Raw genomic sequence first — 27859 nt, 5'->3', positions numbered from 1 at the left:
TTTAACTGTATTTTATTTTTCCAAATACATGTTATAAAAGTTTTTCAACATTTATCCATATGCCTATGTATATTTTTTAAATTACATAATTTCCTTCTACCCTGCCTTCCCACCCCTCTCCCCTTAGCTACTGAACTTTTGTATTCAATGAACTTTTTTTTTTTTTTTTTTTTTTAGGATTTTGCAAGGTAAATGGGGTTAAGTGGTTTGCCCAAGGCCACACAGCTAGGTAATTATTAAGTGTCTGAGGCCAGATTTGAACTCAGGTACTCCTGACTCCAGGGCCTGTGCTCTATCCACTGCCCCACCTAGCCACCCCCTCAATGAAGTTTTTTTTTTCCTGGTCAATGGGTTTTTATTTTCTTATGGTTTTAGTTGCATCACTACACAGAAGTAAGATAATACAATTATTAACTTTAAACAATTTTATTACACAAAGGTCATCACATAATTGGATATTTCTCTACTTTGTACACAATTTTAATTAGTCTCCGTCTGCACAGAAAGGCTGCTTCTGAACTTTCCTTCTAGTGATGGCAATACTAAAATTCTGATTTAACAGAATAGTAAAAATGCCTCAACTGGTTTAAGTTGAAAAGCAGAACATCAGTACATGGATCTTGCACCCAGTATTAGGAATGTACAAATGTCTTTATTCAAAAAATACAAAATAAATTATCTGTAGGCATGGATAATGACAGCAGTAAACCATTACATGTTTTGTCAATTGAAACCAGTAACTGATGGTTATAGCATCAGCCTTTTAATTCAGTCCACTCTCCAACTGACTTCTGTGAAGTTAGCGAAGAACACTGCCTTGAATCTTGCTTGCATCACAGATCATAATGATAAGAGCATTATTCTAGAAATTAGAACATGCCACCTCCCATACCTCCACCCATGCCACCCATTCCTCCCATTGCAGGTTCTTTCTCTTCTTTAGGAATTTCAGTAGCAACAACTTCTGCTGTAGTTAACAGAGAAGCTACACCAGCAGCATCCAGCAAAGCAGTTCTTACAACCTTAGTTGGGTCAATTATTCCTTTTTCAACCATATTCACAAAATCTCCAAGCATGGCATCATAACCTATCTCTGAGGAGCTTTGTAAAATTTTCTCTACTATCAATGAGCCTTCAACACCGCATTCTTAGCAATGGTCGCTGCAGGGATTTTCAATGTCTTCTTAATTATTTCTATTCCAATTTTTTGATCTTCATTACTGGGAGTTAATGCTTCTAAGGCAGGAATGCAGCGAAGCAATGCACATCCACCTCCCAGAACTATGCCTTCTTCAACAGCAGCACATGTAGCATTTAGTGCATCAGTAACCCGGTCTTTCTTTTCATTTACTTCTACATCACTTGTTCTACCAACCTTTATTACAGCTACTCCATCAGAAAGTTTGGCCAAACGTTCATTTAACTTTTCTTTTTCATAGTCACTACAAGTAATATCTAATTGTTCAATGATTTCCTGAACACATTTTTCAACTTGGGATTTTTCACCCTTTCCTTTCAAAAGCATTGCATCTTTTGTCACAATGACCTCTCCAACCTTTCCAAAGTCTTGAGGTTGAATATCTTCCAGATTCAGAGACAATCCTTCTCCAAACACTGTACCACCAGTAGCAATAGCCTTATCATTAAGCTGCTTCCTCCTGTTGTCACCAAAACCTGGAGCTTTTACAGCAACAACCTGTAGCCCAACTTTTAGCCTGTTCAAAAGCAATGTACTTAGGGCTTCTCCATCAACACCTTCAGGAATTATGAGTAAAGGCTTCCAATGGGCATTTGCAATTTCAAGTGCAGGTACAATAGACTGGACACTAGAGATCTTTTTCTCACTTAAGAGAACATAGGCATCCTGAAATTCACATTTCTGACCTTTAGCTGTATTAATAAAATATGGAGAAATCTGTCAAACTTCATGCCTTCAATAATTTCCAATTTATCATTCAATGTTTTTCCATCCTTTACTGTGATGACACCCTTTCGTCCAACCTTTTTCATTGCATCAGATATTATGTTGCCAATTTCTCTATCTCCATTTGCAGAAATTGTAGCAACCTGAGCAATTTCTTCAGGAGTTGTGACAGGTTTCGACTGTTTCTTAAGCTCAGAAATGACAGCATCAACAGTCAGCACCACACCTCTCCTGATCTCCACTGGTTTTGCTCCTTTGCCAACCTTCTCAAAATCTTCCTTAGCAATGGATCTTGCAAGAACTGTGGCAGCCTCTTCATTGGTGTTACTGGCAACATCCTGAACTAGTCTGGCACCAATATTTTTATATTTGTCCTTCAAGTCAATTGATTTTGAACTTCCCCAACTCTGTTCAATGATCACAGTTCTCCCCTTTGGGCCCATAGTTACGGCAACAGCATCAGCTAAAAGATAAACACCTTGAATCATTAAGGCTTAGGCATCTGCTCCAAATTTGTCATCTTTAGCATAAGCACAGGTCAGGTGTGGAGCCAGTGCCCTAGACACTAGCCTCATCTGGCGAAGGGCTGTAGACAACCAGAGCGTTTCTGTGGGGCAGGCAGACTAGCGCAAGGTGCAGAGCAGTAGGGATAAGTCCTCAATGAACTTTTTTTTTAATTTATTTTTTATTCTCATTTTGTACAAATGTTTTTCTTTACATTAATAAAATATACTTGTTTACAAGTAAACAAAATACCCCTCCCCCCATGAATATAGATAGACTTGCTTGGGCAAAAAAGTAAAGGGGGGAGGAAAAAAATTAAAATTAAAAAAAAATAATAGTAATAATTGTAGGTATGGCCAGGTGGTGCAATGGAAGAAGCACCAGCCCTGGAGCCATGAGCACCCGAGTCCATATCCAGCCTTGTAAACTCAATAATCACCCAGCCATGTGACATGCAAGCCACCCGATCCCCACTGCCCTGCAAAAACCAAAAAGAAGAAAAAAAAAAGACCCAAAATAAAATAAAATAGTAATAATAGTAGGGGTGGCTGGGTGGCAAACAGAGAATTGGCCCTTGAGCCAGGAGCACCTGGGTCCGAATCTGGCCCCAGACACCCAATGATCACCCTGCTATGTGGCCCCAGGCAGGCCACCCAGCCCCACTTGCCCTGCACCCTCCCCCAAATAATAATAACAAAAATGTGTTTCAGTCTTTGTTCCAACACCATCAACTCTGTCCTGTTGTGAGTGGATCACATTCTTTATGATAAGTCCATCACAAAAGTTACATCCATATTTTTCCAACATTGCCATTGCTGATTGCAACTCCCTCCTTTCTTATTTCTCCACTACCATGTACTATATTTTCTCTCTCCTTTCACTATGACTCTGCTGTAGGGTCGCTGAGTGGAGCAGCAGACAGATCCCTGGTCCTGGGGTCAAGAAGCCCTGAGCCCCCATACCACCCCTTAGGCCCAGAATCCACCTGGCCCTATGGTCCTGGGCAGGCCATCCAATCCCAGCCCCTTGCAAGAAGTAAAAAAAGAAAATGTGTTATATCTGACCACTGTCCCCGCCATGGTCCATCCTCTCCTCCTTTATTCACATCCCCACCCCTTCCCCCTGCTCCCCCCTCCTTCTTACTCCAGTTGTCTATACCCCATTGAGTATATTTGCTGTTTCCTCTCCTAGCCATCTCTGATGAGAGCAAAGGTTCCCTCATTCCCCCTTTGCCTCCCCCCCTTCCATATCATTGCAATAGCTCATTGTAATAAAAAAAAATCTTATTATGTGAAATATCTTGGCCTATTCCCCCTCTCCTTTTTCTTTCTCCCATTCCATTTCCCTTTTTCTCTTATTGACTCCATTTTTATACCATATTTTATCTTCGAATTCAGCTTTCTCCTGTGCTTCAACTATAAAAGCTCCCTCTACCTGCTCTATTAACTGAGATGGTTCATATGAATATTATCAGTATCATTTTTCTATACATGCAGTTCATCCTCATTAAGTCCCTCATATTTCCCCCCTCTCCTCCAATCTCCATGCTTCACCTGAGTCCTGTATCTGGAGATCAAACCTTCTGTTCAGCTCTGGCCATTCCAAAAGGAACCTTTGAAATTCCCCTGGTTCATTGAAAGTCCATCTTTTTCCCTGGAAGAGGACATTCAGCCTTGCTGGGTAGTTCATTCTTGGCTGCATTCTAAGCTCTTTTGCCTTCCAGTATATTGTATTCCAAGCCCTATGAGCTTCCAATGTAGCTGCTGCTAAGTCCTGTGTGATCCTGACTGCAGCTCCACGATATTTGAACTGTGTCCTTCTGGCTGCTTGTAATATTTTCTCTTTGACTTGGGAGTTTTGGAACTTGGCTATAATATTCCTGGGGGTTAGTTTTTTGGGATCTCTTTCTCGGGGTGATCGGTGGATTCTCTCCATTTCTATTTTGCCCTCTGCTTCTAGAATATCAGGGCAATTTTCCTGTAGTAATTCTTTGAAAATGATATCAAGGCTCTTTTCCTGATCATGACTTTCAGGTATTCCAATAATTTTCAAATTATCTTTCCTAAGTCTGTTTTCCATATCAGTTGTTTTTTCAATGAGATATTTCACATTTTCTTCTAATTTTTCATTTTTTTGGTTTTGAAGTATTGATTCTTGATTTCTGGTAAATTCATCAATCTCCCTGAATTCTATTCTTTGTCTGAAGGATTTATTCTCCTCAGAGAGTTTTCTTATCTCTTTTTCCATCTGGCCAATTTTGCTTTTTAAAGCGTTCTTCTCCTCAATAACTTTTTGAACTGTTTTATCCATTTGACCTAAGCTGTTTTTTAGCATGCTATTTTCTTCAGCATTTTTTGGGATTTCCTTGACTAAGCTGCTGACTTCATTTTCATGTTTTTCCTGCATCTCTTGCCTTTCTTTTCCCGTTTTTCTTCTCCCTCATTTGATTTTCAAAGTCTTTTTTGAGCTCTATCATAGCCTGAGCCCAATTTCTGTTTTTCTTGGAGTCTTTAAGATGCAGGAGCTTGTGCTTCCTCATCTTCAGACTGAGTATTTTGATCCTTCTTGGGCTCATTTGCAAAATATTGCTCAATGGTCTTCCTCTTGTTTCTTTGTTCATTTTCCCAGCCTAAGCCTGTTTTTTTAGGGTGCTTCCTGAGCTTTTGGGACACTCCCACAAGGGTCTCAGTGTGTGAGGCTCTGTCCTCCCTCCTGGTCTGTGAATGACCATAAGCGCCCCCCTCTGCCACAGGGCTGAGGTGGGGGGGGCCCTGCTGTTCTATGGGGGGGGCTAGACTTTGATCAGGGTCTGAATGTGGTCAGAGCTCCAGAGTCCTGTTCCAGGGGCAGAGGACAGAACTCTGCAGTCTCTCTTCACTCACCTCCCTCAGCTCAATGGGCTCATGCCCTGGGGGCTCCTGCTTACTGGCTCCACCTGCTTCTGTTTCCGGGTCTAGGCTGCGGAAAGACCAGGCTGCTGGCTGTGTGCCCTGAGGGCTGGGCTCCACGTGCTCCTTCTGGCAAAGGTCCCCCCACTGTTCCCCCACTTTGTGCCAGTGCTCCCCAGAGTGCAGCTCAGGAGACTCCCCCACTGCTGCGGCTCCCAGCGCCCTGGGGCTGCCTCCAGGAGGCTGAAGTTCTTTTGCTCTGGCGGGCCACCCCTCTGGCAGGCCGCCTCTCCGGCCCCAGGGAGCAGAGCCTTTCTGCTCTTTTCCAGGTTACCTTAAGTAGGAGAACTGCCTCACTGGGTCCCTTTGTGGGTTCTGTCTCTGGAAAGTTTAGTTAGAGTCCTTAGTTTATGAGCTTTTATCAGAGAGCTCCTAAAACTTGATCCCTTCATGTCACCCTCTTGGCTCCGTGCCCCCCTTAATGAACTTTTAATAAAGTATTTTGTCAGGGGTGGCTAGGTGGTGCAGTGAATAAAGCACCTGCCCTGGAGTCAGGAGTACCTGGGTTCAAATCCAGTCTCAGACACTTAATAATTACCTAGCTGTGCGGCCTTGGGCAAGCCACTTAACCCCATTTGCCTTGCAAAAAAAATAATAAAAAAATAAAAAAATAAAGTACCTTGTCCTTCACTGGCAAGAACTCCCTATAAATTCCTGCCCCAAGGCATATGACAAGCTCCTATCAACAAAACAATGGATTCCCTGCCTTAGCCTGAAAGGATTAAGTCTTAAACTACCACCCCTCAGCTATGTATCCCAAATTACTTCATCTCTGCTATCTAAACTATTGCATCAACACAAACCTAAATTAGCTCTTCTTCCTGCCCCTTTAAAAATTCACTCACTAGCACAGAAGTGGAAATTAAGGGGATGTTCATCCATTGGAGAATGGTTGAACAAGTTATGAATTACAGGAATGAATTGCAGGAATGAATTACAGGAACTGATGCTGTTCAAAGGGAACTGATCCAAAAGAGTATTGTACACATTAACAATAACATTGTGAGTTGATAAATCTTGATAGATGCAGCTCCTCTCAGAGTTAGGACAATCCTAGGAGACTGGCTATGAATTATGCTATCCCCATCCAGAGGAAGAAAAACAAAACCCAAAAATCCCTACAAAATCTGAATGAAGACTACATTCACTTTTTAAAAAATTTTATTTTATGTATTTTTTTTTCCTCTCATGATTTTCTTTCTCTTCCTTTAATCCTATTTCCTCACAATGAAAATAACTAATCTGTAAACCTGTTAAACACAAATGTGTATGTTCAATATTCACCTGAGGAAGAGGGATGGGAAGGAAGGGTGGAAGGAAATTATGTAACTTTAAAACATGCATATACATGTGGATGAAAGTTGAAAAACATTCATGGGGCGGCTGGGTGGCACAGTGGATAGAGCACTAGCCCTGGAGTCAGGAGTCCCTGAGTTCAAATCCGATTCAGACACTTAATAATTACCTAGCTGTGTGGCCTTGGGCAAGCCATTTCATCCCATTTGCCTTGCAAAAAAAGAAAAGAAAAAGAAAAACATTCATAACATATAACTGGAAAACTAAATGAAATATCAATTAGAACAAAACAAAACAATGAAGGGGAAAAAATTTGAAACCCTTACCTTTTACACACATCATAATGAAGAAATATCATTTGAACAGCTATAAATGTATGAACCATGATTTCACAAAATGATGTGGAAAGTCTTCCATAGGATTATACTAAACAGCAGCAATAACAACAATGGCCTGACTTGGGTCTCTAAGCTCAAATATAGTTATTTAAAAGTGGATGTTCGGCCCGCTGGACCTGGACCATGGGGCTCCGGACGCCGCTGCCGCTGCTGCTCCTGGCCTCGCCGGCCTGGCCTGCCAACCCGCCCGCGCCCTGGCTGCCCCTCCACGAGGAGCCAGCGCGCGTGGCACGCTTCACAGTCCATGCGGTCACCTGGGGCACGCTGGGCACCATCTCCTCGGTGCCCGCCATGCGCGGGCAGCCCTTCGCCAATGTCTTCTCCCTCAGCGACGGGTTGGAGGGCGAGAGCAGCGGCGTGCCCTACTACCTCAGCCCACTCCAGATGTCAGTGGGGGACCTGCAGGTGAATCCAAATGCCACTTTGACAGTGACTTTAGCTCAGACTGATTATTGCAAGACACAAGGATTTGATCCTCAGAGTCCCCTTTGTGCTCATGTAATGCTGTCAGGATCAGTCACTAAGGTGAATGATACAGAAGAAATGACCTTTGCAAAAAAGTCATTATTCAGTTGTCACCCTGAAATGGAATCATGGCCTTCAGATCATAACTGGTTCTTTGCTAAATTGGCTATATCCAACATCTGGGTCATACACTACTTTGGTGGAGCCAAAATAGTTACACCTGAAGAATATTATAAAGCTAAACCTTAGTAACTATGAATATGGTCAGTTCTGTAATTCCATCAAGATACTTGACTCACTTTGTTTGGGATACATAGAAACACTGCTTAAAGTTTTTCTCTGAATAGTTTTGGTTTAAAAAAAGCTTATTTGCATATGCTTAATATTTAAATCAAATATTTGCTGTGAGAAATTTAGATTTAAGAATTTTTTGACATTTCAAAATTTTTTATAAAGAAATATATCATTAAGGAATCTTGGTTCCTCTGAGTATTCATTTAAGTCTTCCTTTAGTTTTCCCAGGAACAAAAGTTGCACATTGAATCGGCCTTTGAGATTGAAAACTGTTTTAGCTTATATCGTTTGTTCCTGGAAATCTCTTTGCTCACTATTGCTCAACTATTCACTACTTAACTGAAGCCTCTGAACAGGCTGAAAAGAGTTTAATTTGCTCATATGCCAAAGGTGCCTGAATCTTTTCAAAGAGAAAAACTATTTAAACTCAAATGGAGCTTCATACAGCTAATCAGTTTATTATGGTGATTGGGGGGTGGGGAGAGTTGCAGGAACAAAGCAGTTGTGACAATAATATAGAATCAAGTAGACATGAAATTTTTCCTGTTTGATTTTACCCATTTTATTTCTTCCTTAAGTTTCCTTCCCCCCCCTTAAAAAAATAGATGTTTTATCTATTAAATGGAAGGTGAGGAAATTTGTGGGTAAATATTGAGATCCTTATTGAGATTAGTCCATGTTTTCAGATGCTGTATCAGACATGATTTTACCCATTCTACAATGTCCTTTAACTGTGATTTATATCCTTTCTTACTTTTAGCAAACAGGGTCATTTAGGCTTCTTTAGTTGGTCTTTTCAAACTCTGTTAAAAGAAGCTATAAGAAGGGAAGAGTGAGTAGATAAAGAAAAGGAAATTTTTTTCCTCAAATAAAATGTAATGGGAAACATTTATAATGATTATAAAAATAAATCTGAATATTTTTGAAAAACCTGAAGATCTATTATCTTGAACGGTATGAGGGATAATATGGTGCAGAGGCCAGGAAGAGTTGGCTTCAGAGCTCACCCCTGAGATGGACATACTGTCTATAGGACCTTGGACATGAGTAATTTTATTTTTCAATTAGGCAACTCTCATACAACTGTAAGCTGCAGAGAACGTGCCAATCTGGTAGAACTGGTAGAAGAAATTTCCTTGTCTGGAAGTTCCCTAAAACAATGAAATCAGAGGTCCAGTTCATATTACCCTAGTTGAATTGTATTCAATTAGTTATTTCTTTTTATTTTGTCCTAAATATCACAGACTAAAATATTACTTTCTAAATCTCTGTCATTTTCTGACAATTCATTTGAAGGTATATGTAAACAGTAGCAATATTGACACAGTATTTCTTAGGTTCCCTTCATAGCTGTGTTATTGATTCATTTGAAAAAATGCTTTATTACTAGTTGTCTAAATCATCATTAAGGGAAAGAAAGACTGAAACCTTATAAACATCAAAAGATCAGGTCCTATTATAGATCTGCCTTACCCTGAATTCTGTCTTGCAATGAATAGTAACCATTCAACAAATATTTGTACTACAAATTGATTGCTCTTGAGGTTCCAGTGAACTTATGTAACTCAGGGAAATACAATCTGAAAGGATTTTGAGACTCTTCAAATGAAATGGGCTTTTAGAAGCCTACCAGCTATCTTTCTTATGTTATAAAGAAAAGAAAATTACTCATTTACTAAATGCAGAAATAATTTCAGTAGATTCTCTAGAACTCCTTTTGAAGTATTATATGTTGAAAGATAAATGCTAAATTCAAAAACTGCAGCAAAAAAATGAATTTATCTGAAAACCATAAAACTGATTTATATTAATCCATCATGCTCAAATAATGCTTAAAAACGTTTTCTGTTAAATTTCATTATGATGTCGGTCTCTCAAAGTACTAATAATTAAAATTTATTCTTTAAGAAAAAAAAAGTGGATGTTCTGCCCTTGAAGCAATCATTATCAAAAATTTGTAATGAAAAGGAAAAATAAAAGCTCACTCACTCCTCAGTTGAGTTTCTTGTCTTCCTTTGTCAGGGCAGCCTACTCTGAAGGAGCATGATTTCCAAAATAACCTCCTGAGTCCCTTTGTGCCCTCTTTACTACTTATTCCCTGATTTCTCATCTTCCTTTAGGAGAGTAGCCTTCTTTGTGGAGGGTGATTGCCCATGTAACTTCTTTTGCTTCTATACCTTTCCTTGCTGCTCATCCTCTCATGACAGCTTAGGTTGCTTAGGGATCAGTGGTTTCCTGCCTTTAGCCTTTCTTTCCCTTAGCTTTTGGAATCACAGAAATAATTAAATAATCAACTTCATCCCTGTTCCCCAATTGAATTTGTGTTCCTACTTCTCGATGGGAGAAATGATAAGTAAATGAACTTCAGTGAAATACCTTGCCCTTTGGTAAGGACTAGGCAAATCCCTACCCTAACCTTAAAAGATCAAGTGTTTGAGTCTCATCCCATTGTCTACTTTATAGGTACCACCTGAAGATACTAAACGGACCTTCAGGAAATTCATAGTCTATGTGACATGTGCAGTTTGATTTACCCATTCCTTAATTCCTCCCTTATATCACCTTAATTCCTCCTCCTTTTCCCAGCACATACCCTATATGACCTTAGCCTTATCCCCTGCTGGTGGCTGCCATTATCAATCTGGTTGCAATGCCTTAGCAACTGTTCTTAATCTCTTAGTTTTGCTAATTTTGTAGGGAAACAATTTCCCTATGAAACATAGCCCATGTTACTGCTCAATTTCTTTGTTACTTTTAATATCCATAGTAAGTAAATACATTTCTTTTGTCCCTAAATTTTTCTGGGTCATAATTGTTTTTCGTACAATTTTTTAATTTATTTAATGCAATGGGGTAACGCGACTTGCCCAAGATCACACAGCTAGGCAATTATTAAGTGTCTGAGGCTGGATTTGAACTTAGGTCCTCCTGACTCCAGGGCCAGTACTCTATCCACTGTGCCACCTTGCTGCCCCATCTGTATAATTGAGATTTAACTAGTCTTAGTCTTGCTCCCACCAAAATAAAACAGTCATGAAAGAAGAAAGATTACATTTATTTAGATACAACAACAAGGAAGGGATGCAGATTTACAGCAACAGTAATAAAATAGTACCAGCAGTATTAGTCCAATAACAATTATGAGTAATATAACTAAAATAGAAGAGAAAGAAAGTGAAAACATCACTGATTCAGGAGAAAACACCATGGCTCAGAAAAGGCAGCTGGGGAGTCCCAAATCAGTGTCATGAGTCCGGAACCCGAAAGGGGAAATCCTAGGCAGAGAGCTCCATCTCTCCATAGGCGAACTCCAACAAGTGAGGGGGAATTAGGGATTTTTATAATCAATTAAACAAAGAATACTCTGGGCCAACAAAATAGCTTCAGTCCCATAGGAAAGTTTTAGTTTAGAACATCTGGTCTGAATTAAGGTGGTTATCAAGGACATACCATGTGGAACCACAAGGTTTGTTATAGTGATAACAGTCTTGGGTGAGTAGCCAAGTTTCCCAAGGCCTGTACTGAGATTTCCAGGAGGGGCTAGGTCCTGGAACATAGGCTAATGGTCAACACACACACACGTTACATCCCTTGATAGTTCACCAAAAGGGACAGAGTGAACTTATTTAAACTTAAAGGATTCAATATCCTTTCACCATCATAATAGATTTTTTAAGTGAATACATTGATGTTTACTTGAACCCCTGAAATTTTAGCTAGACAGTTTCTGGCAATACCATAATAATCTTAAGCCATAGCTTGTTTAATTATTCCTTCGTTGCTGAGCATTTCCTTGATTTTCAATTCTTTGTCACTACAAAAAGAGCTGCTATAATTTTTTTTTTTTTTACATATAGGTCCTTTTCCTTTTTCTTTAATCTCTTTGGCTTACAGACCTATAAAAAGATGAGTGGATCAAAAGATATGTCCAACTTTATAGTTCTAAATTGTCTTCTAGAAAGGTTGGATCTATTCACTATTCCACTCATGTTCATAAGTCTACCTATTTTCCCCTCATGTCCTCCAACATTTGTCATTTCTGATAGGCATGAGGTGGTATCTCAGAGTTGTTTTAATTTAATCAATGATCAATAGTGCTTTAGAGCAATTTTTTTTATATGATGATAGTTTTGATTTCTTCTTCTAAAAACTGCCTATTTATATCCTTAAACCATTTCTCATTTAGGGAATGGTTCTTATTTTTATAAATTTAACTCAGCTATGCTCAGTATATATTTGGAAAATGAGACCTTTATCAGAGAAACATCATAAATATTTTGTATATTACTTCATTGTCTATGGTACTTTTAGCATAATATTGGTTTCCTTTATTCACTTTTTACATTAGATTTCTCCTTTTGCTTTGTCCGAGATCATGATTGCTACCCCTGTCTTTTTAACTTTGATTACAACATATTAAACTCTGCTATAAGCCTTTATTTTAATTTTGTGTTTGTCTTTCTGTTTGTTTTTTAGTTTGTTGTTGTTGTTTTAGGTTTTTGCAAGGCAATGGAGTTAAGTGGCTTGCCCAAGGCCACACAGCTAGGTAATTATTAAGTGTCTGAGACTGGATTTGAACCCAGGTACTCCTGACTCCAGGGCCAGTTCTTTATCCACTGCACCACCTAGCTGCCCGTCTTTCTGTTTTAAGTGTGTCTCTTGTAAATAATAATATTGTCTGATTCTGATTTCTAATCCATTCTGTTATCTGTGCTTCAACAATATTTGAATTGTTTCTTTCTGGCTGCTTGCAATATTTTCTCTTTGACTTAAAGCTCTGAAATTTGGCTACAGTATTCCTAGGAGTTTTCATTTTGGGATCTCTTTCAGGAGGCGATTAGTGGATTTTTTTTCAATTTCTATTTTGCCCTCTGAATATAAGATCAGGGAAGTCTTTGCTTGATAACTTCTTGATTATGATGTCTAGATTCTTTCTTTGATCATGACTTTTAGGTAGCTCAAATTACATCTCCTCAATCTATTTTCCAGATTAGTTGTTTTTCCAATGAATTATTTCACATTTTCTTCTTTTTTTTTCATTGTTTTTTACTTTGGTCTATTCTCTCTTGCTATCTCATGGTGTCATTAGCTTTTCTGGCCCAATTCTAATTTTTTTTTCATTTTTAACATTTTACTTGTTTTCCAATTATATATAATAGTACTATCTACTCATCATTTTTTGCAAGGCTCTGAATTCTACAATTCTCCCCTCCCCCTCCACAAAAGACTGTCTGACAGTCTCTAAATTGTTTCTATGCCATACATTGATATAGATAGAATGTGTTATAAGAGTAAACATAAATCCCCCCCCCCCCAAGAAGATGAGAAACCTCAAGAATAGAGAGAGAGAAAAAAAATTGTACTTCAGTCTGTATTCAGATTTCAATGGATTTGTCTCTCAGGTCTTAAGTCCACCAGAGAAGTTGTTTCAATATTTTCCCCACAATTGCTATTACTAGCTATACCTCCACTCTATTTCTCCCTGCTTCATTTATTCTATTCTCTTTCTCACTCTCCTTCATCCTGGCCTGGTCCAAAAGTATGTTGAATCTGTGTACCCTCTCCCACAATCTTCCCTCTCTTCTATCACCTATTTCCCCTTCTCTCCCCATTCCCCCTTACCCTGTCCCTTTCTTTTTATTTTTCTCCAGGGTAAGACAGATTTCCTCACCCTATTAAGTATGTATGTTATTTCCTCTCTGAGCCATTTCTGATGAGAATGAAGGCTCACTCATTCCCCCTTACCTACCCCCTTTCCACTTCATTGAAAAAGCTTTTTCTTAACTCTTATGTGAAATTTCTTAGTTTCTTCTTCCTCTCATTTCCCTTCCTCCCAGTACTTTCCTTTATCACCCATTGACTCCATCTTTTTACTATATTATTCCGTTATGTTTTACTCTTTCCTATGACCTGTCTATATATTCTTCTTCTAACAGCACTTATAAATGAGAAAGTTTATATGAGTTATCAATATCTTCTTTCCATGCAGGAATACAAATGGTTCAATATCATTAAGTTCCTCATAGTTAGTCCTTCTCATCCACCTCCTCTATGATTCAGTCCTGTACTTAAGAGATCAAACAATCTATTCAGCTCTAGTTGTTTCAATAGGAAAGGTTGAAAGTCCCCTGTTTCATTGAAAGTCCATTTTTTTCCCCTGAAAGAGGATGTTCAGTTTTGCTAGGTAGTTGATTCCCAGTTGTAAACCAAGATCTTTGCCTTCTAGAATATCATATTCTAATCCTTATGAGCCCTTAATGTAGATGCTGCCAGATCCTGTGTAGTCCTAACTATAGAGCCTCAGTAGTTGAATTGTTCATTTCTGGCAGCTTTTAGAATTTTCTCTGATTTGGGAGTTTGGGAATTTGGCTATAATATTCCTGGAAGTTTTTCTTTTGGGATCTCTTTCAGGAGGTGACTGGTAAATTCTCTCGCTTTCTATTTTACCCTCTGCTTCTAGGATCTCAAGGTAATTTTGCTGTATTATTTCTTGAAAAATGAAGTCTAGGCTCTTCTCCTGGTCATGGCTTTCGGATAGCCCAATAATTTTCAAATTATTTCTTCTGGATCTGTTTTCGAGGTCACTTGTTTTTCCAATGAAATATTTCACATTTTCTTCTAATTTTTGGCTTTTTCTTCCTGATTTCTTGCAAAGTCATCAGCTTCCTTTAGTTCCTTTCTGCATTTGAAGGAGTTATTTTCTTCAGAGAGCTTTTTTATCTCCTTTTCCAGCTGATCAGTTCTGCTTTTTAAGGCATTCTTCTCATTTGCCTTTTGTTTTACTTTTTCCATTAGGCCTAAACTCGTTTTTAACATATTATTTACTTCAGTATTTTTCTGTATATCTTTCACCAAGCTTTTGATTTGGTTTTTATGATTTTTCTGCATCACTCTCTCATTTCTCCTCCCAATTTTTCCTCTATCTCCCTTAATTGATTTTCATAGTCTTTTCTGAGGTCATCCATAGTCTGAGCCCATTTTCTATTTCTCTTGGAAGTTTTTGATATGGAAGCTTCGATTTTGTCATCATCTGAGGATGTGTTTTGATCTTCCATGGGACTAAAGTAATTCTCTATGGTCACATTCTTCTTTTTCTGTTGTTTACTCATTTCCTCAGCCCAAGACAGCACTTCCAAGGCTTTGGGGTTTTTTTGGGAAGGAACACCCTACTGGGACCTTTATTCCTCCAAGGTCTTATGCTCTCTAGCTTATGCTTTGATATGTAGATAGCCCTCCCCCACTTCCCTCAGCCCTGGGGCTATAGAGAGGGATCCAGCTATCTTAGTATGGAAGCCCAAACTACAACCTGGGTCTGTGTATAGGCAAACAACAGAGTCCTTCCCCAGGGAGAGCAGGGAAATTTCTGCAGGCTTCCCTTACTGTCTCTGGGGGTGCAGGGGGCTTTCTCCAGATTCTCACTGCAGATTCTGTGACCTGTGCTCCTCACTCCACACTCATTCTGGTGGAGCAGAGTTCCCTCACTGCCCCTTCAAGCTGTTCCCAGTGATCTCTGAGCTGGACTGGGCTGGGCTGGGCTGTGCTGCTGCCACAGCTTTTTTTTTTCCAACCCCTGATCCTGGTGAAACACACTTTTCCCATGGAACTTCTAAGTTATCTTGGACTAGGAAAATGTATCACTCAGTCTTTCTGTGGGTTCTGCCCCTCTAAATTTTGGCTAGAGCCATCTTTGTTTTTTTGCAGGTTGGGGGGAAGGAGTTCCAGGGAAATGCAGCCTTCATGCTGCCATCTTGGCTCCCCCAATTCTACTTAAGGAATTATTTTTTTTAGTTTTGCAAGGCAAAGCAGGTTAAGTGGCTTGCCCAAGGCCACACAGCTAGGTAATTATTAAGTGTTTGAGATAGGATTTGAACCCAGGTACTCCTGACTCCAGGGCCGGTGCTTTATCCACTAGGCCACTTAGCTGCTTTTTAAGGAATTTTCTTCAAATGAATTTTGTTCCTCTTTTAATTACAAGTTTTTATTTCTCTTTTCATAATTTTCTTCTCAGTCTCATTGCTTTTCCCAATTTTTCTTCCAACACTCCTCTTTAATTCTATCAGGAATTCTTGTTGGGTTTAGGTCTAATCATCATTATTCTTTGAGGCTTTACACTTTGTTTTCTCTTAAATTTATATCATAGTTTTCCCTGCCACCATAGTAACTTTTTGTGATCAAATTATCTTTTTGTTATTGTTGTGTGCTTATTTTTCCGGTTTATATTTTAAACTTTGAACTTTATAATACTGGACTCTGCTCATCCAAGGACTAAGGAGGCACTATGCTGCTGTTTTTAGAGCTGGTTCTGAAGGTCTGCAAGTTTTTGGTGCTTCTAAGGTGGTGTGATCCTAGAAGAGCTATAGGCACTGATCCCTTGGTCCTTTGCTGTCACTAGTGCTTTTCTTTGTCTTAGAACTATAACCAGGGCTCCTGTTCCCTTGTGACCATGTTCCTCTTTACTCTGGAACTTTGATGCAGAACTATGAAAAAGCAATAGAATTGTTTTGTTTTTTTTTTTAGATTTTGCAATGGGGTTAAGTGGCTTGACCAAGGCCACATGGCTAGGTAATTATTAAGTGTCTGAGGCCGGATTTGAACTCAGGTACTCCTGACTACAAGGCCAGTACTCTATCCACTGAGCAACCTAGCCGCCCCGGCAATAGAATTGTTAATGCCAGCTGTACCCAGTGCCCCTTTTGTACCCTGTAATCTCTTTCTGACCAGTTATCAGACCCCATTAGTGACTCTAGGCTAATAATACCTAAAGCTGCTATGACTGTGGCTGCTGTGGTTACTGCCAGAGCAGGTTTGAGTTCTAGACCTCTACCCCAGTGCCCCAGAACTCTTAAAGCTGGAAAATTTTTCTTAGGCTGGAAAATTGTTTCACCCTGACCGTTTGTCACTCCAGTATTTGATTTGAGGTGTAATTTTAAAATTCTCTGAAAGGGTATGTTGAGAATTCATCTTTGTGACCACCACTGATCTGCCATCTTCTATAAATGTTATTTTGGGATAGAAAGTTATATTGGAGGTCTTGGAAGATGATGCCAATTGGGATATCTCTCTAAGCTAGAAATAGATTGGATAATGATAAATTTAAAATAGTTTCTGGAATACTAACACAGATATGTCAGTTCATATACTGAATTCTACTTGGCAGGGAAAGTAGGTGAATTATTTGGACTTTGCAGGTCTAATGGGAAGGGGATTGTTTCCTCAGTAAGCTTAAATGTATGTTGCTTTCTGAGGAGAGTCTAAACCACAGGATGTGGTTGAAAGACTGTGGGAAAGAGGGACTCACTAAAATGTTATAGTATTGCCCCTAAAAACAACCCCAAATTCAATTCCTTTCCAGTTGGATAGTGATATGCTATTTGAGTGATTCATGTTTTCTGTATTCTTTCTGGGTTCCTATGGGTCCTTTGTACTTTCAGTATTTTTGAAGGGGTAAAACAGACTTCCAAATAACCCAAAGGTATCTAGTACAATAAGTACTTGGAAAGAAACAAGGACCAGAGATCAGCAAAGGGTTCCTGTAAGTAAGATTTTAGCTGAAGGATGCAGGGAAGTCAGAAAGCAGAGAGATGAGGACAGAAAGAATTCCAATAAGGGAGACATTACAAGTGAAAATGGAATTGGCAGGAGGAATGCTTTGCTCAAGGAGGGCAGTATTTCTTTGGTAGAAGAGTACATGGGAGGGAGGCTGAAAGGAAGATGGACAGCAGATAGGGGGTTTTTTTTGGGGGGAGGTTTTTTTTTGCAAGGCAAATGGGGTTAAGTGGCTTGCCCAAGGCCACACAGCTAGGTAATTATTAAGTGTCTGAGGCCAGATTTGAACTCAGGTACTCCTGACTCCAGAGCCGGTGCTTTATGCACTGCGCCACCTAACAGCCCCCATAGTGAGGGGGTTTGAATGCCAAACTGACAAACAAAGAACATAGCAAGGAAGATGACCTGGACTGTCTGCTGGCTTACAAGAACTAAGAACTCGTGGAGGACTTTGTTCCAAAGAAGAGAAGTCAAGGTAAGGATAAGGTGACTCTCTTAAGAAGAAGGAATTTGGTCTTGTTTTGCTTGGACTAGAAGGGTAGAACAGGGAGCAGTGGGTGGAGGTTGCAAAGGGGCAGATTTGTCTTGAGAAAAGAAGCACTCCCTAACAATTAAAGCTCTCTAAATTGCCCCAGGAAGTTGTAGCTTTCCTCCTCTCTAGAGGTCTTAAAGCTGAGTTTGAATAATTCCTTGTAGAACTTGTTAGATAAAAATTGTAATTGATAGTCTCTGAGGTCTCTTTCAACCCTGAAAGTCTATGATTCTAGCATAGAAATTCATAAGATCATAAATTTAAGTTGAAGGATGACCATCAAGTGCTCCTTTATTCTACAGATAAAGAAATGTAGACTGAAAAGGATTAAGTAATTTCTACAGTACTACATTGCTAGTAATGGCAGAGGCAATTATTTGAACTCAGGCCTCCTTAATTCCCATGTTGGAGTTCTTGCCACCAAACCAGCTAAGTTAACTTAGTTAGAAAGGGGGAAGGAATTTGACATGGGCAGAGACAACAGAACTCTACCCCAATTCTCCCCTATGAGGAAATGGAGACATGATTCAGAATTTGATACCCTGGGGTGGCTATGTGGTGCAGTGGATAGAGCACTGGAGCTGGAGTCAAGACACTTAATAATTACCTAGCTGTATGGCCTTGAGCAAGCCACTTAACCCCATTGCCTTGAAAAAACCTAAAATTTGATTTGAATTTGATACCCTAAGCTCCCATCTCAATAGCTTCTTTAGTTCTTACCCACAATCACAGTTAAACAGAGGACTTCAGGATCTGACTCATGTCTAGGCTTCCCTCAAAAAGGGAAAAAATAAAATAAATCAAAATGCAGATCCTTCGCTCTCATAAGTTAGCTAAGTGGTACAAATCCAGCCTCAGGCAAATACTAGCTGTGACTCTGGGTAAGTCACTTAACTACAGTTTCCTTAACTATAAAATGGGGGTAACAGCACCTACTTCATAGGTTTGTTATGAAAATCAAATGAAATAAAATGTCTTTGGAGTCTGGCATAGAGCAGGTCCCAGATAAATACTTCTCTCCCTTCCCATGGATTTAGACAAATAAGCAACCTCTAAGCCAGGTTTTATTCACCTCAACAGAAAAACCCAAGGATTCAAATCCAAGCCTGTAACATTCAAAATCATTTTTTGATCCCTTCACTAAGGAACTTTTTACACCATAATTCACGGTACCTGTGAAAGGGCAATGTGTGTGATGGGAGAGAGAAGTAGATCCTAGTTGCTCTTCTTATTGAATTCATATATTGAATATGTGCATAGGTAGGCTTCTCTCCAGAGAATGAATTCTCATTCTGCCTCTCTTTTTCAATCCTTGATCTGTGTTTCCTGCCTATTGATAGGATATAAAATTGCCTTATCTGGGTACTTTTTATCCTGTTCTAGCATTTATTATGACATTTTGGCAGCAATTTGTGTACACAGCTCTGGCATTTTTGTTGCTTGCTTTGAAGAAGATGATGTCTCTCTTCTCCCTTTGTAAGGATGAGTGCTCTTAGTCTCCTTTTAAAAATTATTGATGCTCTTTTCTTTTTTAAAAACATCACAATTGCTTCCAAAAGACTTCCCTCCATATCCCCATAGGATTCCTTTATTGTAACAAATACGAAGTCAAAAAAAAAGAAAAATCAACACATTAGTGATGAAAATGTATGTCTAATTCTTTGCAAACTTCACCATTAAATCATTCCTACTTTTCCTTTAAAAGTACAGCTCAAGATTAATTAACTTCAAGATTGTCATCAATGTGATGTCAATTGCAGATTTATATTACTACCAAAATGTCATCATAAATACCAGAATAAAGGGCTACATCTTCAGGGCAAAAAATATGGCAAATTTATATCTTATCAAGGGGGCAGCTAGGTGGCGTAGTGGATAAGGCACCAGCCTTGGAGTCAGGAATACCTGGGTTCAAATCTGGTCTCAGATGTTAATAATTACCTAGCTGTGTGGACTTGGGCAAGCCACTTAACCCCATTTGCCTTGCAAAAAAAAAAAAACCTGTATCTTATCAAGACTTCAACTAGTCCAAGGAATTTCACATCTTGCTTAGGAGACAGTAACAGGGGGCAGCAAGGTGGTGCAGTAGATGGCCCTGGAGGACCTGACTTCAAATCCAGCCTCAGATGCTTAATAATTGCCTAGCTATGTGACCTTGGGCAAGTCACTTAACCCCATAGCCTTAAACAAATTTTTTTTAAAAAGACAATAACAGAAAGATGAGCTAACCCAACTCATTTGAGAGACATACCTGAACACCCTCATTGCATTATCTCATAGTTTAAAAGTTTGCAGTCCCCGCAAATTATGCCAGAATGCCATATTCCTTTGAAAACAATCTTTTCCTGCACCAGCAACAATGAAGGGCTCTCTGGTGATACCTTCAGTTAAATAGTCTCACGAGCATCAGCATGCTCTCTTTGCCTGTGATTTCTAAATCTCAATCTTATGCCAGACCTTAAGGCATTGATTTGGACCATTTCCTCTCCTCCCCTTTCCCCAATACAGGAAAGTATACCATGTTCCTTCAAAACCTGACACCAAGGGATGTACCCAGCAGTGAATACAATCCAGTAGACTCAACAGATGTTATATTTGGGGTTTCTGAAAAACAGGAGGCCTTATAATGGATTTCCTTAGCAAAGCTGCCCTTTTGTTTGTTTGAATCTACCTATCACATTACTGATACCACAGGGATGAAGAATGAGGATTCAGCATTAATACCTGTCTCATTTTAATTCAGTATTTTATTTTTTAATACATAAATATTTTGTTTCCCAATTACATACAATGGTAGTTTCTACCAATCTTTTTTGCAAGTTTTTCAATTTTTTTTCTTCCCTCTCCCCTCCCCTCCCCCAATAGAAGGTAATCTGATATAGGCTTTACATTTGCATTAATGATAAACCTAGACTGAAATCCAGTGTTTGGTGAGAGAGAATCAGATCCAAAAGGAAGAAAGAAAACATTGGAGATAGCAAAATTACATAATATATGACAACTTTTAAAAGTTGGTCTTCATTTAAACTCCACAGTTCTTTCTCTGGATACAGATGGTATTTTCCATCACAGATTCCCTAAAATTGTCCCTGATTGTTGCATTAATGGAATGATCAAGTCCATCAAGGTTGATCATTGTCCCATATTGTTAAGGTGTATAAGGCTCTTCTAGTTCTGTTCATCTCACTCAGCATTAATTCATGCAAGTCTTTCCAGGCTTTTCTGAAATCCCATCCCTCATGATTTCTTGTAAAACAAAATTTTTCCCTCACATACATTACCACAGATTGTTCAGCCATTCCCCAATTGATGGAAGGCAAGTATTTATTAAGCAATTGTTATTTGCAAGTCATGTACTAGATTGGGAATAATTAGATAAGAGATTGGCACAGTGGATAGAGCACCGGCCCTGGAGTCAGGAGTATCTGAGTTTAAATCCGGCCTCAGACACTCAATAATTACCTAGCTGTGTGGTCTTGGGCAAGCCACTTAACCCCATTGCCTTGCAAAAAAAAAAAAAAAACAACTAAAAAAAAAGAGATTGTCTCTCTCCTTAGGGAGCTATTTTTTTAGAAGCTCAAATTCTAATTATACAGATAAGTCAATGAAAAAGTAATTGGGAGAGGGATAGTGTGAAACCCCAATAACTGGGAGGAATCAGGGAAAACTATGTATAAAGAGTGGCAACTGAACTCAGCTAGTGATTCCAAGAGGTGGAGGTCAGGAGGGATGGGATTCCAGGCATGGAGGAAAGCCGATGCAAAGAGGAAAAACAGGTCATGTTAGAGAAATATCAAGGATTTAACTGAAACCTAAACGATGAGGAGGAGGCAGATAAATTAGGGGAAAAGATAATTACAGGAAAGATAAATTAGATCTAAACTATAAGGGCATTGAATGACAAACATTTCATCCTAGCAGTAGGGAACCACTGATTCCTATGACTAGGAAAATGGTTTCTTGAGTGATACAGTCATTTTCATTTCTGTGCTTCAGTACTATCAATTTGGCAGCAATGTGGAAGATGGGTTGAACAGGAGAGAGACCAATTGAGAGACTACTGAAAGTCCAGGAAAGAGTTCTTGAACTAGTGTGTGGGTATGTGAATGGGAAGGGAGAGGACACACCTGAAACATTATGGAGATAGAACTGAAAAAGTTGGCAACTACTGAGACACAACTGAGTAGAAATCCTGATAGTCTCATAGGTGGCTCTCTGGCACATCAGTCATCTACTTTTAGGTAAAATGAGTAACCCCAAAGGCATAGACAGAACCTGAGGCTCCCATACTTAAGTCCAGTAGGTCTGATCAACCTCAAATCTGAAAATCCCAATCTCATTCAGTGGCTTCTTAGATTCTGGCCAGCACAGTGTATACTAAGGGTAATATACAGGCACATATATATATATGTATGCATGCATATGTATATATATATATATATATATATATATATATATATATATATATATATATGTGTGTGTGTATAAGGGTTCCCCTAAACCTATCTTTTTGATTTGTCGTATTTTCCGGAAACACTGGACCCACAGTTTCCAAGAGATGCTGAACATGTCAAGAATGAAGCATCCTCAATTCCTCCCACAGCTGACATAATTTGTTCTTTGCACCCCAAAATGAACTCAGTACCAGACTGAGAAACTGTGCAGCTGAGACCCTTATAAACAGACCATCATATCTTCATAGTCTAGCAGTTCCCACAGAATGTTGCTTTTACCATCTTATTTATTCATTTCCCCTTTGTGAGAGAATTGTTCTTTTCTCACTCAACAGTTGCTCATTTCCTCCTGCTGCCACTCCCATTTAGAAGGGGAGTACTGACTCTTCCCTTCTTATTTATTTTATTTTCTTTTTTTTTTAGGTTTTTTGCAAGGCAAATGGGGTTAAGTGGCTTGCCCAAGGCCACACAGCTAGGTCATTATTAAGTGTCTGAGGCTGGATTTGAACTCAGGTACTCCTGACTCCAGGGCCTGTGTTCTATCCACTGTACCACCTAGCCACCCCATCTCTTCCCTTCTTAAAGGTAATCTCATACTTGTAATAAGCCAGTTTTCCATATTTATTTTGGGAATTTGTGATTACCTGTGGAAATGTGTATTCAAACAACATACCCCCAAGGAGCAACTAGATAGGCGCAGTGGATATAAATATGGAACTGGAGCCAAGTAAACATGAATTTGGATTCAGCCTCAAACACTTACTATCTCTGCCACCTTGGACAGATCATTTCATCTCTATTAGACTTAATCCAGTTAAGAAAATGGCAAATTCGGGGGCAGGTTGCCCAGTGGATAGAGCCCTAGCCCTGGAGTCAGGAGTACCTGGGTTCAAATCCAGCCTCAGACACTTAATAATGACCTAGCTGTGTGGTCTTGGATAAGCCACTCTGAGATTTTTTAATTTGGAATTAATATTTCTGATCAAAAATTGGTCTCAGCCTCTAATGGTTATAAATCTTTGTGTTTAAAAATGTCATTCAGCTAGAGAAGGCCTGTGTCCTCCATCTAAAATGTTGACTTGGCCTTTGTCAATACTACCTGGTCAGTTCAGTGATAGCACCAATAAGATCAACAAACCCGAGATAAGAGATGTCTAGTATGAGGAGAGAGAAATCCTATTGTCACTTATAAACATGTACTCTCTGGCCCAAATGGGATTTTTGTCGATAGGTGTTTGAAGTAAATATTATAAGCTATGAGAGAAGCCTATTGTAAAACCATGTCACCCATGTGAAGTCTCATTGGTTACCTGACACAGTTTTATGATTCTTTGTCCTTTCTGGATAAAAATGTCCCCCAAATTTCGTATCGGGGTTGACGTTTGGAAGGATGCCAGCCACCCACTTTGGTAAGATCCTAGAGAATACAACTAACTTCGTTACTTCATTTTTAGCCTAAGAAAAGTATGTTGAATAGTAAATATATATATATATATATATATATATATATATATGTAAAATCACATACACAATATTTGATTTTCTAGTGACTAGAGAAGCAGTCAAGTCAACATGTTGCTCTTTTTTCATTAAAAAGGGAACAGACGAACCGCCAAAGGTCAAGGCGGCGGAGGCCCGGGGTCCGCTCGGGGCTCGGTGGGGTCTGGGGGCGTCTCGGGGCCTCCGCCCCTTCTCCCGCTCTTTCCCTCTCCTCCACCCCGCTTCACCCCCAAAATGGGCGATTCCCAAGGCCGCCCCGGAGGAACGGCAAAGCCCCCGGGCGGGCAGCACGGGCCTCGTCGCCGGCCCCACGCGCGAACCCCGGCCCGGGAAGGGTGACTCACGCCAAGCCGCCGCCGCCGGCGAGTCGGGCTTCCAGAGGCCTAGAGCGGCCGGAAGTCCCCCCGTAGGGAGGGCTCGGCTGCTTCCGGCCGCGCTCGGGGTGGGGGTGGGGTGGCTCGGCTCGCGCTTGGCGGGGCTCGGCCGGGCTCGGCCGGGCTCGGCTGCTTCCGGACGCGCTCGGCCGTGCTCGGGGGGGCTCGGCTGCTTCCGGCCGCTTCCGGCCGCGCTCGGCGGGGCTCGGCTCGCGCTCGGCTGCTTCCGGCCGCTTCCGGCCGCGCTCGGCGGGCCGGCTCTGTGGCCCGTGAGGCAGGGGGAGCCGGCGGCAGCCTCGCGCTCACCCCCCGCGCTCGCGCTCGCGCTGTGGGCCGCAGCTCGAGTTTGGGGCGATGGCGTCTCGCGCGGGGCCCCGGGCGGCGGGTACCGACGGCAGCGACTACCGACACCGGGAGCGCGTGGCCTCGCACTACCAGATGAGGTAGGGGAGGGGCGCCTCGTGGGGCCCCCCGGGCCGGGGTGAGGGGCTGAGGCTGCCACGGGGAGGGGTGGGGGAGGGGAAAGGCCTGCTGCATCCGGGAACCCGCCTGGAGCGCCTCCCCTCCCGGGGGTGGGGGGGCTGCGGCCCAGCCCCCAGCCCGGTCCATTCATCCCGCGCCCATTAAACATCTCCCAGCCCACCCTCCCCGGTCACGCAAAGCTTGACCTCTGACCGGCACCCACCTTTAACGGAATGTTTGCTTAAAAAAAATTTACTCGGATTGTCTATTTTTTTCAGTTATCAAAGCATTTATTTTTTTCCTCCCACTTCACCCTTCACCCTCCAAAAGAATACAAAACCTGTTTCATATAGTCGTGATCAGGCGGAAGAAATATGATCCGTATTTAGGGAGGGGCTGGGAGGGATTGGGGTTACGGGTTTGCTTGACCTATAATGGGAGGGATTGGAGTGACTGGTTTGCACTTGACCTATGACCTCTACTTGGGGTCTCTCCACCCCCTCCTCCAGCCTGCCTCTTCATCCATCCAAAGCCCACTCAATTCCTTCCCAGTTGGGCATCTTCCAGTTCTGTCGATGTGAGCTGGGTTTGGTGCTTTTTATTTAAATCCTTTGATCCTCTAATTAATCATCAACCATGGATTAATCACTGGGGATAAAGATATAGCGCCAAGCAAATCCGCCCTTGAGGAGTTTACCTTCTCCAAGGGAACTGGGAATTGCATAGTGGATTTTTGTTCCCAATTTCATTCAACCTTCCCTCTCTGAAGTTCTGCCCCAGGGCCCATTCAAACCTGCCCATTCTCATAGGTCACGTGTGGGTGAAATACCATCCCTTTGCTGCCCAAATTGCTTCTGAAATTGTCCCTAAGCTTTTCACCACAGATCTCCCCATCTTGCTTAGGTATCTCTTCCCCAGCTTCATTCCCACCCAAGCAGGAAGCAAACAGAAAAAGGAGAAAAAGTGAAGACTGATGCATTAGACCAGGGATGGGGAACCTTTTTTCTGTGGAGAGTCATTTGAATATTTGCATCATTCATGAGCCATCCAAAATTATCGACTTAAAGATTAGCCTGCCATATATAATTCACGCCTAAAAAGCTCCTAGAGTTATTGAAGTTTGAGTCCCACCTAGAGTTGTTATTGGCAGTGCCAGACCAAATGATTTCTTCAGCAATCTGCCCCTGCCTTAGAAGAAGGACCTTCCCCAAATTGGCACCCCAGGATCCCCTAGACACTAACTAACTGCACTCTTCTTTTGTTCTGTCTCACAGTGTTACCTTCAAGACTGAGATTAAGAGGCTGATCTACATTCATATAGGTCTTTGGCTCCTATTAGCAGCCCAGATATGTGTGGGGCATCTGAAGCTCTTGTCCTATGATCAGGTCGCCATGCCCTACCAGTGGGAATATCCCTATCTGCTGAGCATCGTGCCCTCTGGTTTTGGCCTGCTCTCCTTCCCCCGGAACAACATAAGCTACTTGGTGCTCTCTATGATCAGCACAGGGCTTTTCTCCATTGCCCCTCTCATCTATGGCACCATGGAGATGTTTCCTGCTGCTCAGCAGCTGTACCTCCATGGCAAGGCCTACCGTGTCATCTTTGGCATCTCTGCTGTCGCCATCATGTACCTGGTGCTGGTAGTAGCCGTCCAGGTCCATGCCTGGCAGCTCTACTACAGTAAGAAACTACTGGACTCTTGGTTCACCAGTACACAGGAGAAGAAGCGTAAATGAAGCTTACCACATGGACTACATACAGGCTGTAACTGGGGATGGGTATGGGGTTGGGGAGGGGAGGTGGGCCTTAAATTGAGAGGAGTGGGAGGGTAGAGAGACTTGTCCTGAAATATTCTCCAAGCCGCTGGCCTGGCCTGGCACCAGATGCACACTAGGCTGTGATTCTGGAAAACACTTCCTACCTCCCTCATTTATGTGTTTGAAAGGCTGTGTCACTGTAGGGCTCTTGGAGTTGGATGGGGTTCCCTTTGTCTGGGATTGGATGATCTAATCTAGCTTGAGCTACTGAGCTTTTGGCCCTTCAGGATTCCCCTTAGGGATGCATTATCCCCTTCATCTCCTATTTACCATCTCATTTACTCCTCCCTTCCATCCCTTCCACTCCTTCCTGCAGCCATGAAGACAGGCAGAGGCCCAGCAGAGGTAATGAATCTAGTTCCATACTTTCTAGGAAGGAAATATGTATAGATTGTGGTCTCTGATGCCAAAAATCATGACTCAAAAAAGGAATTCAATAAATTCTACTGTGCTTTGTGACCACCTGTGCTTTGTATTTGTTGAGATTTGGAATAACATGAAGTACACATAGTTTTGATCAATGGGTGAAACAAAGAACCTGTACATAATAGAGATCTGCATTTGTGTGTACAATCCTCTTTTCTGCCCTACCCTATATGTGGAAATGTCTATTTTATTTGGAGTTTTAAGTTCTGAATAAAAAGGAAAAAAAAAAGAACTGTGTGAGATCTTAAAAAATGTCAGTGTGGTATGTAGTAGAAAACTGAAAGTGGGGAAACCTGCTTCCCAGTCTCCAGCCATGCCTTGGACTTCACCGCTGTGTCCCCCGTATACAAGTGTTTTCATTTCTTGACATTTGAAATAAACATTTCCATTCAGAATATTGAAGAAATAATAGCTCACATTTACTTTAGTGCTAGAAGTTTTGCAAAATGTTTCATTCACTCTCATCTGAGGTTTGGAATATTGTAATTGAAGATTTTGATTAATCAGTCAATTTTGGGGAACATCTGCTTTGTGTTTAACCCTACTGTGCTATTTAATGGGACACAATATAATTGGTATAGTCTTTTCTCACATTGAATTTACAGGAGAGTGAAGCAGATTAACAAGCAAAACAATTAGGTCACAACATTAATTAAGAACTAGAGAAGGGAGAAGTCAGTGGGAAATCATCTGGAAGTCCCAGCCAGGGAAACTTGCCTTGGAGGGTTGTTATCCATATGAAAGAGGGAATTCATGTGGCTGTTTTCTATAAATAGTAGAATATATAATCATACATAGCCTGCCAAATTTTTAAAAGTTTGACCTGACAAGCATTTTTTTTTGCATTTATATCAATCATTGTACAATACCTTAAGGAAAAGAAACATTTGAGCATTCCTGTGGTTTGGGAATAAATAA

The 27859-nt window shown here is 40.8% G+C and overlaps 1 protein-coding gene and 2 pseudogenes across 1 annotated transcript; 2 read left to right on the top strand and 1 right to left on the bottom strand.

Annotated features, from left to right (window-relative positions):
- Window positions 1-855: 855 nt before the first annotated feature.
- Window positions 856-6258, bottom strand: LOC141496553 (60 kDa heat shock protein, mitochondrial pseudogene; annotated as a pseudogene).
- Window positions 6259-7193: 935 nt separating this feature from the next.
- LOC141496265 (protein CREG1 pseudogene) lies at window positions 7194-7862 on the top strand (annotated as a pseudogene).
- Window positions 7863-24560: 16698 nt separating this feature from the next.
- Window positions 24561-27374, top strand: JAGN1 (jagunal homolog 1). The gene is made up of 2 exons (XM_074198607.1): window positions 24561-24678; window positions 25972-27374. The coding sequence occupies exons 1-2, from the start codon at window positions 24590-24592 to the stop codon at window positions 26432-26434; spliced, it is 552 nt and encodes a 183-aa protein (XP_074054708.1). The 5' UTR covers window positions 24561-24589; the 3' UTR covers window positions 26435-27374.
- The last annotated feature ends 485 nt before the right edge of the window (window positions 27375-27859 follow it).

The sequence above is a fragment of the Macrotis lagotis genome, chromosome 8 (assembly GCF_037893015.1).
Source record: "Macrotis lagotis isolate mMagLag1 chromosome 8, bilby.v1.9.chrom.fasta, whole genome shotgun sequence".
Lineage (NCBI taxonomy): Eukaryota > Metazoa > Chordata > Mammalia > Peramelemorphia > Peramelidae > Macrotis > Macrotis lagotis.
Note: the sequence above shows the minus strand (reverse complement) of the source record. Positions and strands in the feature narration are given on the sequence as shown.